Here is a 16238-nt window from a genome sequence, read left to right as displayed (position 1 = left end):
ACTTTATTACAGAAAAGGTTATTTATTTTCTTTTTTCAGTTGACATGATCATTTTTTTTAAAGTTAATTGAATTCAAGACAAAACTTGTAACTGATATTGACTTCCCTGTTCTGTCTCACCCGCAAAATTTCTTTCGTTCAGTGAGAATAGTCCATGTAAATTTCAGTTTGATAGAACTTCATAACTTCTTTCAAATAATTTTTGAAAACATAATGCTAAAGAAAACACTGCAATTTATGCGTTTGACTGACATTTTTTACATCCTAGGGAAGTAGGTAAACTGCACAGTTCAAATTCCACTTGCAAGTTTCCAACGCTGTGCAAATAAACTCAGCCTTGAAATTGGCATGAGGAGGTGGAGGTCTCTTAGTGAAGACATTTAATTGTAGCATAAGCTTGCACAAATATTTTTTGAATTTTTTTAACCTTTAGATATGCAATTTTCCATTAGAAATTTGGACATAAGAATTTCTGAATTGGGAAAATGTACCAGAAGTGTGACAGCAGAAATTCAGGTCATCCACATAAGTATTTGCAGATAACGGATTTTTAATATAGGTAATGCTTCATAAATGATACGCTCACTAGATGTATTAGTGAAGGAAATGATGTTTTACTGGTTCTGAATAATAAGAAACTAGCCTTGAATACTTGCCTAAGCTTTGAAAAAGGACAGATCAGAAGTGTTCTTCAGACAAAGCAATGGCATGCAGCCAAGGTCATAGTTCTTCAGAACCAAGGTTGAGTGGTTAACCTTCTCTAGGGTACACAGCAGGTTTCTAGTTTTTCAGAGGACTTTGATTTAGCTTCTCCAGAGTAAACAGCTTCGTATCAACTTGACGTGGAAATGTTTATCTTTTACATTCAATAGTTGTAGAACCAGGCATCATAATGTTGTCGGTAATCACTGTTATGATCCAGATAAGTAGCCGACAATCCAGTGAATGTGTACAAATTTGAATGCTACAAAGAGAAATTTGAATCAAGCTTTGCTCATGTGAACCCATGATAATAATGAAACCTGACTGAAAAACGTGGTCAGTTGTATGGATTTGCTTATTTATCTGATTTGTGAATGTTTGATGCGATACGCCTCTTGCCTGTCTCAAGGAATATGTATTCTGTGCTATATGTTTCTGGGTCTCTATTCTGGAACTCCCTTCCCAGCTGCACCGTGGTGTACCTACATCACAGAAACTGCAGCAATTCATGAAGATAGCACAGCACCACCTTCTCAAGGGCTATTAGGGATGGGCAGTAAATGCAGGCCTAGTCAGCAACATAACATACCATGAATGAATGGAGAAAGAATGATTATTTTTGGAAAAATATGAAAACATTTACAGAATTGCAATATGAAATGCGCAGGAGATACCTTTCTCTGTGAGGACTAGTAAAGGGTGATCCAATATTTTAAAACAACGTTGTGCTTTCAATGGACATGTCAGTTTTACTGTGCAGGGTTGGTTGGAGATAACTATTATAGATATAAGAATGTTGTATATATAATGTAAACTTAATTCAAACACAATGAAAATTTGAAGATAATTGAACTTGCGTAGCGTCTTGGAATTCCATTATATGGAAGGAGTTTGGCTGTAATGACTAGGTTGGTTTTCTGTAAACACTAACTGCTGCATAACTGCAAAATCCTTTTCCTTGCATTTTCTTCATTCACGTCAGTTTCTCTTTTTTGAATATTTGCCTGTTTTCATTTAAAATGTCAGTCATTGATTCATTGAATTCACACTGACCAGCTTGTGATGGTGTTTATGTTTCACACAAGCTTTTCCAAGCCTTGCATGATCTTGACCTGTCAGCATATCCTTGTGTTCTTTACTCCTTCCTATAATTATCCAACTACATCTTAAATGCATCTATGCCATTGATTCCAAGGGGTGGTATGTCTTATATCCTATCCACTCAGTCATTAAAGATGTTTCTTCGGTTTGGGTTTATTGGTGTCTACAATATTTATGGCCTCGGTTTTGGATTCTCCTGCAAGTAAAAACACCTGCATCAACCCCCTCAAACCCCTTCATTGCTTTAAAGGTCGCTAGTAAATTAACTCTCAATTTTCCCTTTTGTAGAGATTTGGTTCCTAGTCTGTGGAGCATTTCCTGATTGTTTCCCCTCTGTTCGGGTAATATCCTCACAAACCTTCTCTAAAGCCTTTACATCCTCCCTAAAACTGTGAGACCAGAACTATTCATGGTATCCATGTCTGATACAGTTTTTTTGAAAGTTTAACAAAACTTCCCCTCCTTTTCAGTTCAATTGTCCTGAAAAAACTGTGTTTACTAATGTTCCAGTTGATAACATGCATGTGGTAACAACTTAATCCTAACTTCTCACTTTATTTGTTGGGCAATTTTAAATTTATGCCCTCTGATTATTAACTTGCTGTCTCTGGAAGTACTTTTTCGTCGAGATTCAACATGCTGAATATATTAATTATTCTTTTCTTAGCCTCGCTTAGCATAAAAAAAGCTTCTGTTTATCTCCTCTCTGCTCACACCTAAAGGCTTATCCCCGGTGAATTGCTTTTCCACCAGTGTGATCTTGGCCTTTTCCTAAATTAAGGCAGGTAAAATCTGGGTACAGTATTCTGACTGCAGTGTATTTTGTAAGCATTACATGTACTCTGCTACTTATATGGTCAAATGGGAATTCGACCTTTTTGATCAGGTTAGGTGGCTTCCGAAGGTTGGACCATGAAATTTTCCTCATCAGAAGCTTACTTTGAATTTTTGGGGCAATTCAATGCCAGAGTTGTTAAATTCTTAGCATGATGGTTGAAACTGTTTGTTTTATTTTTGTTGCTGATTCTATCATATTTATTTACAGAAATTTAGCAGCTGTAAAGGAATCATGGGCTAAATGTGTGCAAACCCATTGACACAATGGGAACGGCATCTTCGCTGATTGGCGCAAATGAAGTCATTGAAGACACAGATGGTGGCGGAGGGGAGGCTTGCGAGATCCCAGTGGAATTCAAACCGAAGGCCAGACTGTTGCGTAGCTCCTTCAGACGGGGTCCCCGGGTAATTGGTGCAAGCTTTAAATCAACAGCTTCAGTTGACCTTGAGTGTGCTGCAGAATACGAGCGGCTCAAGAAAGAATATGAAATCTTTCGTGTCAGTAAAAATAATGAGATTGCCTCCATGCAGAAAAAGGAAACCAAACTTGACAAGGAAAATAAAAGGTTAAGGGCAGAGCTTCAGGTAAGAACTTGACAGTAAAATGTGGAACCTGTAAAAGGTTGTTGGCCTGAAGTGTAAACACTTTCTTTCTTCACAAATGCCTTGTTGATCGTTTCTGACTTTTTCTATTTTTAATTCCAGTTTCTAGGATCTGCAGTATTTTGTTTTGGCTTGAAGATCCTTGGTATGTTTGGTTCATGCACCCTAATGCTGTCCAATGCTGTTAAAACTGCACTTTGTATTCAACCGTTGTAAGTGGTCTTCCTAGAATCCCTACAGTGTGGAAACAGGCCCTTCGGCCCAACAAGTCCACACTGACCCTCAGAGCATCCTTCCCAGACCCATCCATCTATAATCCATCTAATCTACTTATCCCTGAACGCTATGGGCAACTTAGTATGACCAAACCACTAGTCTGCACATCTTTGGACTGTGGGAGGAAACTGGAACACCCGGAGCAAACCCACACAGACACGGGGAGAGTGTGCAAGCTCCACATAGACAGTCGGCCGAGGGTGGAATTGAACCCAGGTCTCTGGTGCTGTAAGGCAGCAGTGCTAACCACTGAGCCAATGTGCCGCCCCAAAGTTTCTACACCAGAAAAGAACACGTGGTAAAAGGGATAACATAAAAACATGGATGAAAGATTGGTTAATTAACAGTATGGGATAAATTGGCCTTTTTGGGAGCCAAGTTGTATCTGTTGAAATGCTACAGGGGTCTGTGCTAGGTCCTCAACTATTTTGAACTTATATCAATGACTTGGGTGAAGTGACTGAGCATATAAGAGCTAAATTTGCTCATATCAAGATAAATTGGAAAGTAAGTTGTCTAGAACAGGTAGACATTCTGAAATGGGCATGTTTAAGCGAAGTGGCTTAACATTTGGCTGACATATAAAGGCACGGTAAAGCTGCCATAGTCCTACTGGACCATAGGGCTGCTGTCCTGTTAGAGAGAGGACTGGTGGTGGTTTAACCCAAGTGTCAAGAGGTTGAGGAGAAGAGTCCTTTACGGTAACTTCAGCTTGTGCAGGAATTGAACCTACACTATCGGCATTGCTCTGCATCTCAAACCAGACAGCCAACCAACTGAGCTAAGCATGATCCGTGATACAATTTTGGAACTTGTGAACTTTTCAACTTTGACAGGAAAAATTGTAAAACAGTATGCAATGTAAATGGAGAGAGATTAGAGCTGTGATACAGACAGTCCAGGAGTCCTGTTACATGAATCACAAAATGTGTAGTTATCACCAGTTGGAAGGTAAGTGGAAAGTTGACATCTATTGCAAAGAGAAATTGAGTCTAAAAGTAGGAATGTTTTACTGCTGCTGTGCAGAACATTGGTGAATCCACATCTGAGTAGTTTTGGCTTCTTTATTGGAAGAAGATATAATTTCACTCAAAGCAGTAAGGTTTATTTGCGTAATTCCTGTGATGAAGGACTTGGTTTGTGAAGGAAGGTTGGGTAGTTGGGTCTATACCAATTGGCGTCAAAAAGAACAATATGTGATTTCTATCGAAAGATCATCCTGGGTGGGTGTTAGGAGAATGTTTCCTCTTTGTGGGTGGAGGGGAGACTAGAACAAGGCAGGGAAAAATTTGAGAACAAGAGGTGTCCTTTTTAGGAATAACAGTTTTATTGAGGGTCATTCATTTGTGGAATTTGCTTCCCCTGAAAGCATTGGATGCTGCATCAGTGAATTATTCAAGGCTGAGTTAGATTATTACATGGGGGATCTAAGGTTTATGGGGTGCAATCAGGAAATTTTGAGTTGTCCACAGATCACATTGAGCTTGCTCGGCCATTTCGAGAGCCAGATGACCTATTCCTGGTCCTGCAGTTCATTTATTTTCATTTGAAATGAAAGAATGATATCTTTTTAACAAATTAAAATGTTCTGTGCACTTTTTAAGATTGGAAATGTCAACTTCACCAGAGTCCTCTAGAAGAAGCCACAGCAACATATTACTAAACTACACAAATAAAAGCAAAATATTGTGAATACTGGAAATCTGAAATAAAAAGAGAAAATGCTGAGAAACTCAGCAGGCCAGACAGCATCTGTGGAAAAGGTTCTGAAGAAGATTTATAATGGACTCAAAATATTAACTCTGTTTCTGACTGCACAGATGTTGCCAGACCTGGAAAGTTTCTCCAGCGTTTTCTATTTTTAATATTAAACTGGGTTGTATTACATCTTGCAAAGGGCTTGAAAGATTCTGCCTATGTAAATTCTCTTTTACGTTTTGAACACCATGTTTGGAATATCATGGCCTTCAAGGGCTTCTCTACTCACTGAATAAGCTTGCTGAGCACTGGGCAAGTGTGGGATCGTGTGCTATTTACTTGCTTTAACTTTTCTGGTACTGTGTTTGATAGGCTCTCCAGAAAACCTACCAGAAGATACTTCGAGAGAAAGAAAGTGCCCTTGAGGCAAAATACCAGGCCATGGAGAGAGCTGCCACATTTGAGCATGACAGGGATAAAGTAAAAAGGCAGTTCAAGGTAATTGCAGCCAGTAAACACCAGTGCCAGACTGAAGAAAAATATGGTTGGTGTATCAGTGCCATGTCCAATCTTTTGTAGACAAATCAAAGTAATATTGAAGTGAATTTACACACTTGCAGACATGAGCAGGTCTAAGGCTGAGATTCAACAGCCCCGAGAGCCAAATTCAGTGCATTAGTTGCTCCTCATTGGTTGCAGTTTTTCATTATTGAGCTAGGTTTAGGGCACTGGGTAGAATAGCATTATTTTTCATTAGCAACTGGAAAGACTATATTTTTATTATTTTTATGTATTTTTGATTGTGGATGAAATGAGGAAATGATAGATTTAAAAGTCAAGGATTGTTGAAGGATTGCTGCATTTTCCAAAAACAAATTATATGACAGTTACTGTAAGTGCTGTTTATACGGCTGTTGGTTCAAGCAGTGGGAACACCTCAATCCCAGATGAATTGAAGCTGGGGGTCAAATGGAGATTTGTCCAGGAGTAAGTAACTGATAACTGGTCACCAATTCACAGACCAGGGCTGCAGGCTGTTAACAATTATGTGATTAGCCCCCACGTAGATGAAGAGCTTGTGGGTGTGAATATTTGGGCAGAAGCAATTGTAATTCACTTTGGGAAGAATAATAGGAAGGCAGAATACTGGGCCAATGGAAAGATTCTTGGTAGTGTGGATTACAGAGGGATCTTGGCGTCCACGTACATAGATCCCTGAAAGTTGCCATCCAGGTTGATAGTGCTGTTAAGAAGGCTGACGGTGTGGTAGATTTTACTGGGAGAGGGATTGAGTTCCGGAGCTGTGATGTCATGCTGCAACTGTACAAAACGCTACTGCAGCCTCACTTGGAATATTGCATGCAATTCTGGTTGCCCCATTACAGGAAAGATGTAGAAGCATTGGAAAAGGTGCAGAGGAGATTTACGAGGATGTTGCCTGGTCTGGAGCAAAGGCCTTATGAAGAAAGGCTGACAGACTTGGGTCTGTTCTCATTGGAGAGAAGAAGGCTAAGAGGGGATTTAATAGAGAAATACAAGATGATCAGAGGATTAGATAGGATGGACAGTGAGAGTCTTTTTCCGAGGATGATGAAGTCAACTTGTACGAGGGGGCATAGCTACAAATTGAGGGGTGATAGATTTAAGACAGATGTCAGAGGCAGGTTCTTTACTCTGAGATTGGCAAGGGCGTGGAACACCCTGCCAGCCACTGTAGCTAACTCGGCTACATTAGGGGCAGTTAAATAGTCCTCGGATAAGCAGATGGATGATGATGGGATAGTGTAGGGGGATGGGCTTAGATTAATTCACAGATCGGCGCAACATCGAGGGCCAAAGGGCCTGTTCTGCACTGCATTGTTCTATGTTCTATGTAACTCTAGTGGAAAAGGATATTTCTGTTCTGCAATAAAAAGTATGTCAGGCCTGAGGATAGCCAGTCTGTTTCCCCTCATCAGTTGCTGTAAACTGTGACATTTAATTAATAAGTCAGAGACACGGCCAAGCGTGAACCAATCACCCTCCTCTCCTGCGCTCAAGTGAAAATATCTGGAAAAGGATGATTTAGAAACAGTAGCCTGTTTAGAAAAACGATCATTGCAGCAGGCCCCATGGAAAGGTATGCCTGATTTGTCCTACCAGTCTTTTCCTCCACCCATAACACACATGGTTTTTTTGTGTCTGTTTGTATTAGTGTGTAGAGTGGGAATTTATATTTGGGTTAGAGTTTTAACTAGTAGAGTTAAGTGTCTTTGATTTATAACTGTCAATCTTCAGTTAGGACCTTTTCATTTACAGTAAGTAATAATCCTTGTTAAGTACAGAAACCTAACCTGTAATTTCTGTCAGATTTTGTGAAAGGCAGGTAAATTGGGGCATTCTGTTTATTTTTAAAAATCTTTAACTTTTGCGGTGGATTTAAGATCAACAGTTCTTCGTTTCCAGTGTGCTATCTCAGTGAAACATAGTACAACAAAGAATAAAGAAATCTACAGCACAGGAACAGGCCCTTCGGCCCTCCAAGCCTGTGCCGATCAAGATCCTCTGTCTAACCTGCCATCTAACAACAAAACAGGCATTTCCAAATCTAAGTTGACCCATCTATTTTTCACTCTTGGATGCCAGTCGTTGCTCAGTTGATAGTGTTGTCACCTTAGATTTCTGTGGTTCTGCATTCAAATTGTACTGCAGTAACTTGAACACAAAAATCAGGCTGATGTACCAACACTAATGAGAAAGCAAGATAATAAAGTGTGGAGCTGGATGAACACAGCAGGCCAAGCAGCATCTCAGGAGCACAAAAGCTGACGTTTCGGGTCTAGACCCTTCATCAGAGAGCATGAAGGGCCTAGGCTCGAAATGTCAGCTTTTGTGCTCCTGAGATGTTGCTTGGCCTACTGTGTTCATCCAGCTTCACACTTTATTATTTTGGATTCTCCAGCATCTGCAGTTCCCATTATCATTAATGAGAAAGTGTTTTCTTGACATTTAATCATGCAATGTAGGCTTCATCGGCTTTACATTTATTGTGCATCATTTCTTTCCCATCAGAAGGTGATTGTGAACTGCTGAAGTTGATTTGGTATATGTTCCCATACTGCTGTTAGTGAGTGAATTCCAGGATTTTGACTTGGTGGCATTTAAAGAACAGCAGTATATTTCCAAGTCAGGTTTGTGTGTTGCTCAGAGAGGAATCTATTCGCACGTATCTGTCTGTCTTGTTCTGCTAAATGGTAGGGTTGTAACCTTGGAAGATGCTTTCAAAGAAGCATTGGTATCTTTTGAAGCCTGTATCTTTTGGATGAACTGTAAAGCTGAGGACATTCTGTTTTCTCAGTGGATGTTCAAGATCGGTTTTGAAGAGGAGTGGTCGAGTTACCCTCTGTGTCCTGGCTGAGACTTATCCTTCAATCGATGTTGTTTGTAATTCACAAGATATGAGATTGGCTGATTACTATCTTATTTATGATGCAACATGTGGGAACCTATGGTATGCAAATTTGCTCCAGGGTTCCCAATATTACATATTGTTATGATTTCCTTAATGTCTGTCCTTTTACAGAAAAGCCAGGCCATGATAGAACTAAAAACCCAAAGAACTGCAGATGCTGTAAATCAGGAACAAAAACAGAAGTTGCTGGAAAAGCTCAGCAGGTCTGGCAGCATCTGTGAAGAAAAACCCGAGTTAATGTTTCAGGTTCAGTGACCCTTCCTCAACTGATAGAACTGATCTTCCCTTCATTTTATTAAAATTCACCATGTTAGGTTATAATTTGCACTTTAGTTTGTTTTAAAAAAACGTTTTGTCTGTGAAATTGCTTTCCTCTAATTGGATGATGTCAATCATGTACAAGATAAATATGTTGTATTATTTTGTGGCTTTTTTGTTTTTAATTAGCTGTCACCTCATGATTGAAAGGAAATCTGGAGCAATGTTGCCACACAGCCAATTGCTAATTGAAAGAGACTTTTTGTTATTTTGGTCTCCATATGTATTTATGTTTTGCCTTTCAGATTCTGAACCTCAATCTGCTTCATTATTATGAAATTTTGGAACATTTCTTGCAACCAAAAGTTTCAATTTTTGCATTCTTTCTTTGTTGTATTTTGTTATCATCACTTGCAGAGAAAAGATTATTTAACTCCCAGACAGTTTTCATCACCTCCAGTCTTGTTACTTTATTAAATGAAAAGTTTTCAAAACTGAGTTTTAGGGTTAAATATGGCTCTATTTTATTTCAGATTTTCAGGGAAACGAAGGAAAAGGAGATTCAAGATCTATTGCGAGCCAAACGCGAGTTAGAAACAAAATTTCAGAGACTGCAGGCTCAGGGTGTTCAAATGTTTGATCTAGTTGATTCTGACTCGGATGATAATCATACTGATGTTACAGGTAACACTTTAATGTTTATTCCTTCTGTGTCTTCTGTCTTTGTAGCACATGTTTCCAGCAAATGCTAAGAACTTTACATCCATTTTGTTGTTCCCATCATTTTATAAATGAGCAATTTCCAAGGTTGTTGCAGTATATGGGCAGTTTAAACTTGTAAGGCTGAAAGGGGAGTTGTGTTGCCAAAACTTTGTTTTTTCAGTCATGAGGACATACACAAGAATGACAAACTGCAAATGCTCACAGCCATTTATACTATAGCAGAAAATAAATCAGGTTGGCAAGTTGACTCTGATTAGCTGAGGCATTGCCGTGAGGGAGCTATAGGCTCCCCACACTCCACAGTAATTTTTAAAAACTGCTAGACTTGAACATATTCCTGTTGCTTTCAGAGAATGGGCCCCTGTGCCTGAATGTATGGTGCTGGTAGCAAACATAAATGAGCCATGTTCTGGTCTGAACTGATTACCTTTTAAATGGATTAATGCACTCTGGATTATTCAGTAAACACTGCCCAATTTGGGAAGCACATCTTAATGGCTGGTTGAGTTACATCTGCTTTAATGTGATGATATTGCTGAGTGAACTTGTCACAGTTTCTTGAAGTCTCCTGACCTCAGTCTTTGTGCATTCTCTGTCTGTCTCTCTCACCTATGTTCCTTCACTAATGCATTGAATTTATGTTACAACTTGTAGTAAAACTCACACAGTAAGATGTTAGCCCACATTTGGTTGTTTAGAATAAGGGGGTGGGCATATCATACTGAAGTTGACCCAGAACATACAAATGGAAAAGATACTTGTGTTTGGGGTGGCAGATGTTGTTGGATTTTGCACCTCTCTAGAAAGAAGTGAGAAGGCTGATGTTTGCCAATACATAAGTACACCCTGACATAAAGAAAAAACAACTTGTGTATCTACACAAACTATAGCAATGGCGGCAGAAATTACATTTGATTCCATCAGGTTTACTCAGCTCCTGACCTCTTTCCACCCTTGGTTCAAACATGGACAAACCGATTTAACTCCAAAGGCGAGCTGTGAATGACTGCCTTTGACACCAAGGCTACATTTGACTCGTCAAAGAGATCTAATGAAACTAGAGTCACTGGAAATAAGGCTGTAAACTCTGTGCTGGTTGGAATCATACCTGGCACAAGGGAGATGGCTATGGTTGTTGGAGGTCAGTTATCTCAGCTCCGGGACATCATTGTAGGAGTTCCTCAGGGGAGTGTTCTTGGCTCAACTGTCAAAGCCGCTTCATCGGTGACCTTCCATCCATCATAAGGTCGGAAGTGGGTGTGTTCCAATGTTGTACAAAGTTCAGCACCATTCACAACTTCTTGGATACTGAAGCAGCCAATGCCCAAATTCAACAACATCTGGACAGTATCCAGGTTTGGGCTGATAAGTGGCAAGTAGTATTTATGCCAACAAGTGCCAGACAATGACTATTTCCGACAAAAGAAAATCTAACCAATGTCCCTCGACATTCGATGGCATTACCATCACTGAATCCCCCACATTCAGTATCCTGGGGATTACCATTGACCAGAAACTGAACTGGATTAGTTGTATAAAAACAGTGACTATAAGAGCAGATCAGAGACTAGGAATTCTGCAGCAAGTAATTCACTTCTGACTTTCCAAAGTCTGTCTGCCATTTATAAAGCTTTAGTAAGGAATGTGATGGAATGCTCCCCACTTACTTGGATGGATGCTTAAGGACATAAGAGTATCACCACAGTTTTTTAAGCCAGTCACTTTATAATACCTGCAAGCAGTTATGACAGCAGATTTTAAATATTCCCAGATGAAATAGATTAATAAAATCTATTGTTGTATGCACTCTTTTCTGTGAAAAAAATTTAAAATATTTGTGATCGTTAAAGAGTCCACAAGTATTAGTATTGGCTGACTTCATCCTCTATTGTGACAATACTTGGTTTTAAGAGGTGTATTTTGTCCTGGGTTTTTATATGAAGAAATGTTGAGACAGATGACGGTGCTCCAGTTTCCTCCCACAGTCGAAAGATGTGCAGCCTAGGAGGATTGGCTATACTAAATTGCCCATTGTGTCCAGGGATGTACAAGTTGGTGGATTAGCCATGGGAAATGCAGAGTTGCAGGGATAGGGTAGAGGGTGGGTCTGGGTGTGATCCTCTTGGGAGGTTTGGTGTGGATTGATGGGCCAAATGGCTTGTTTCCACAATGTAGGGATTCTATGATAAAGTATGTATTGCTTCAAGTCAAGTAATTTGACCCATCAAATTGCATCCGGAATGATGCCTTATGCTTACTACTTAAATAAGAAAATATTAGGGTCTAGACTATCTTCTTAATATTTTGAAGGCATTTGGCCTGGTCCATAATACTACTTTTATTGTAATTAATTGTTATGTATTCTGTTTTGGTCTTGCATTAAATTTGCTGCCCATCATTTTTAGCTGATTTTGCATAGCTGCATAAATCCTTTGCAAAAATAGTTCACTTGTCCATCTATTTTACCACTTCCATCTCCTTTGTAACTTCGTAATGTTGGAAAATTACATATGCATTCCAATAGAAGTGTGAGTTAGTGATACCTAAGATTTCAACATGGTATATATTCCTGGTAAAAGAAATTTTAAAATAAAATCCGTGACATGAGCAGAAGGTCACAATCAAGTACTAGATCAATTGGTAATTTTAAATTTAATTTTGCATGATAAAAGTCTGTCAAATGTTTTAAGGGTTATGGGACAGATATGGTCACTTTTCAGATTGGGTTCACAGAGTTGATTGGCAGAACAGGCTTGAGGACTAAATGGCCTGCTCCTGTTTTTGTGTTCGTATTTCATGTGAGGAAGGTCCAAGCAGATACTAAAGTAGGAGTGGAAAATATTAAGAATTGTTGCAAATACTTGTCCAACTATATACCAAAATGGGCGTAATTTAGGATCCTTTGTAATTCACATGCTAATATCTAATTACTCCATTTTAGTGCTGCTTGTGTGACATTAGATTTGTGATTCTGCATATGGCAACATTTTAAGTTTCTTTTTGGTTCTGTTGAAACCAGACTTTGTGTTATTTGGTGTACCTCCTTAAAGCTTGACACCCTGTTTGAACTTTTTAGCCACAGGCACTCAGTGTGAATACTGGAGTGGTGGTGTCCTGGGAAGTGAACCATCTTTGGGCAGCATGATACAGCTCCAGCAGACATTCCGAGGCCCGGAGCTCGCACATAGTTCCATAGATGTAGAAGGACCATTTGCCAATGTTAATCGAGGTATACTGTAATTTGTAGGTAATACCATTTTTTTCATAGCTTTATGTTAAGCTGTACAGGGGTCTCCAATTTACGAACATCCTACTTACGAATGCTCGTCCTTATGACTACAATCCTTACAGGATTTTAATTTTTAGAGACCTGACATGTGAGCATTTCCTGATCTCATGATGACTGATTTCCATTGTCCTGCATTGTGTTTCAATTTGCTTGTAGAGCCCAGGGTGGAACCTGGGACTGCCTGTATTTTGCTGTGGCAGTGCAAGACATTTAATGACCACTTCAAAGCTTTTTAAAATTGTTGGATGGTGAAATGTTGGAAGTGTGAACTGATAACAGTACAATGAGAGAAACTGAGCATCCATGGCCTGAAAGAAAGGAGGGCACAGCTGTGTACCTGCTTAAGCAGTGCGATTGAAGTGTTATGATATTAACTGCATTAGGATCGAGATAATTGTGTAAATTATAAGAGTAATGGGTTAATCCAGTGTCAGCGCAGGTGGATAAGTAAAATAAAGGGGTAGGAAATAAAATTTTGGGTTAAGAGAGAAAAAGGATCAGAAAGCAAAGCTTAAAAACAAAATCATTCGACACAAGAAACTTTTCCACCAATAATTAAAATGTGAAGGAATGAGGCTTCATATTCGTTTTCAGTGACTGACAACTAATGCTTATGATGTTGTTGAAAGGAGACTGAGACTAACTTAAAAGCGTTAGTATCCTTTCAACATTTTGTGTATGAATAGTTTGTATCTGCCATGCAAGTCAAGGAATGTCATGGCATTGAAAACCTCTCAGTTGTGTGTCAGAACAAGAGATGATGTCGTGGTGAAGTTAATGATGAATTGCAGCATCTCTGGCTGCGACACTTGTAGTTCCACTTTTAATTGTCAGTGGTCAGTGCTGTGAAGTGTTGGGTGAGGCCTGAAGTAGGTGGAGGGCACTGAATAGATTTAAGATGATTTTTAAAGCTGCATCAGTTTAGAATTAATTTGGTGGAAATCCCCGATTTGTGCCAGTGGTGTTGGAAGAAAATAGTTGTCACTACGAGATAGAGTAACTTGGAGTTTTAGCCTGAACCAAGTGACCGTAAGTCATGTGGGGTGACTTACTGAAATTGGATGTTAGTTTAAAATTAAACAGAAGTTTGAAAACGCTTTGTTCTTTACTTGTTTCAGAGCTATTAATGAAAAGGCTAAGGTAGGTGAATAATGGTACATACGAATCATATTTCAGAGGCGATTTATTTTGTTGCATTGACTTTTCCAGATGACTGGGATGCTGCTATGGCTAGCTTGCTGCAGGTGACACCATTTCTTCCTCAGACCCTTTGGAGCAATACAGTGCGCTGTTATCTCATGAATACTGCAACCACACAGCCCGAAGTAGACCTACTTCTTCAAGTAAGGCAATATTAATCAAATATTAGTTTAGTACCTTTTATTGTTGTTTTGGTTTGAAGGACTGGGTAGTTGTTCAGTGTCCCTTTCTGGATTCTGTGGCTAAGCATGAAACATTACTGAACCAGTCAGAGGAAGGAGACCTAGTCTAGTTTTATTGCTTCTGATCTGCTCTGAATGCATTCATTTCTGATCAGGAATGGCTGGATGTGTTATAACTGATTTTGGTGCATCAAGATCACGCAATCAGTCTTGGGATATACAGTGCATTGATGGAATAGGGACAAGACAGGATTCATCTGCGATGGTATTGAAGGTTATATTCCCTCACTTTTCCCAGTTCCTTCAGTGGTTGTTTGCAGCATTGCACCCAGAAGAAATTGTCAAACTCAGCAACTGGATGTGACATCTGTACTATCCTAGGTAGTGGAAGATTTCATTTGCAGGGGTTCTCAGTTTCTCAGTTGAAAACTAAAATGATGCCACCTGTAGGTTGCAGGAACAGCAACTCATATTCCGCTTGGGAACCCTGCAAGCCCAATGGTATCAATGTGGATTTCATCAACTTGAAAATCTCCCCTCCCCCCACTGCATCACAAAATCAGCCCAGCTCGTCCCCGCCTGCCTAACCTGTTCTTCCACTCACCTATACCCTCCTCCCACCTCAAGCCGCACTTCCATTTCCTACTTACTAACCTCATCCCGCCCCCCCCTTGACCTGAGCTATCCCCTCCCTACCTCCCCACCCATACTCTCCTTTCCACCTATCTTCTCCTCTATCCATCTTCCTTCCACTTCCCCCTCTCTCCCTATTTATTTCAGAATCCTCTTCCCATCCCACTTTTCTGATGAAGGGTCAAGGCCCAGAACATCAGCTTTTGTACTCCTAAGATGCTGCTTGGCCTGCTGTGTTCATCCAGCTCCACACTTTGTTATCTTGGATTCTCCAGCATTTGCATTTCCCATTATCTCTGCAATCTAATGATGATTCCTTTAACTGAACCTATGAATGATGTATTTCCTGTTGAGTATCCTTTCAGCATTCTAGGCTCATGTGTAAGCAGTTCTCATTAAAGGAGGTGTTGGAGGACTTCAGCCATGGTCAAAACTGTGATGTTAAAAATAGCTTCACTCAAACGTCTCCATTCCAGTGACCCAAGCCATATTCTGGCTATTCCATAACAACTTTTAAGAATTTCTATACACCTGTGAGAGAAATGCACCTTTCTCATAGTCACATGTCAATTAGGTGCACTTAAGTAAATAACATCATCTGAATATTTGGTGGTTCAAAATGCCACTTAATATAATCAGAATTGCTGCCAACAGTGTTAAGATTTACAAATTTCTGACATTATAGTTAGTTTTATTGATTCATGTGATGTTGGTGTCACTGGCTGGGCCAGCATTGGCCACCCGATTGCCAGATGAAATGAGTGCCGTTGCAGAAGGTAGTTAAGGGTCAACAACACTAGTATGTGCCTGGGGTTACATGTCAGCCAGACCAGGTAAGGACAGCAGTCTTTCCTTCTCTTAGGATGTTAATGAGCCAGATGGGTTTTTACAGTAGTTGACAATGGTCGCAATTAGACTAACTTTCAATTCCAGCTTTGCCATTTACCATTGTGGGATTTGACCCCACATCCCCAGAGTATTAGCCTGGGTCTCTGGATTACTAGTCCAGTGACAATATTGCTATGCCACGATCTCCCTAAAAGAACAGTAATCGTCAAAGCTCTTAAATTACAGTCCTCTCTCGTCCATTCTTAAAGAAAGAGCAGAGCTCTACTCATGCCTCGCCATCAACACTTAATAAGATTTAAAAAAACAGATTTCTGTGGATGTTGGAAATCAGAAATGCAAGCATAATGGTGGAATTACCTAGCAGGTTATTGGCAGAATCTATGGAGAAGCTGAGCTAATATTTCTGTTTGTGAAAGTCAGTTATTCTCAAATTGGC

The 16238-nt window shown here is 39.7% G+C and overlaps 1 protein-coding gene across 3 annotated transcripts in view; it reads left to right on the top strand.

Annotated features, from left to right (window-relative positions):
• Positions 1-16238, top strand: part of nphp3 (nephronophthisis 3) — a 64099-nt gene that overhangs the window by 2606 nt on the left and 45255 nt on the right. For all 3 annotated transcript variants that reach the window (XM_059652186.1, XM_059652178.1, XM_048562158.2), the window contains exons 2-6: positions 2849-3225; positions 5590-5715; positions 9460-9610; positions 12726-12878; positions 14148-14281. In XM_059652186.1, coding sequence (XP_059508169.1) covers positions 2905-3225; positions 5590-5715; positions 9460-9610; positions 12726-12878; positions 14148-14281 — 885 coding nt within the window. In that variant the 5' untranslated portion in view covers positions 2849-2904. The remainder of the gene's footprint in view (positions 1-2848; positions 3226-5589; positions 5716-9459; positions 9611-12725; positions 12879-14147; positions 14282-16238) is intronic.

The sequence above is a fragment of the Stegostoma tigrinum genome, chromosome 2 (assembly GCF_030684315.1).
Source record: "Stegostoma tigrinum isolate sSteTig4 chromosome 2, sSteTig4.hap1, whole genome shotgun sequence".
In the NCBI taxonomy this organism is placed as follows: domain Eukaryota; kingdom Metazoa; phylum Chordata; class Chondrichthyes; order Orectolobiformes; family Stegostomatidae; genus Stegostoma; species Stegostoma tigrinum.
The sequence above is the reverse complement of the archived record's forward strand: the minus strand, read 5'-3'. Positions and strand labels throughout refer to the sequence as shown.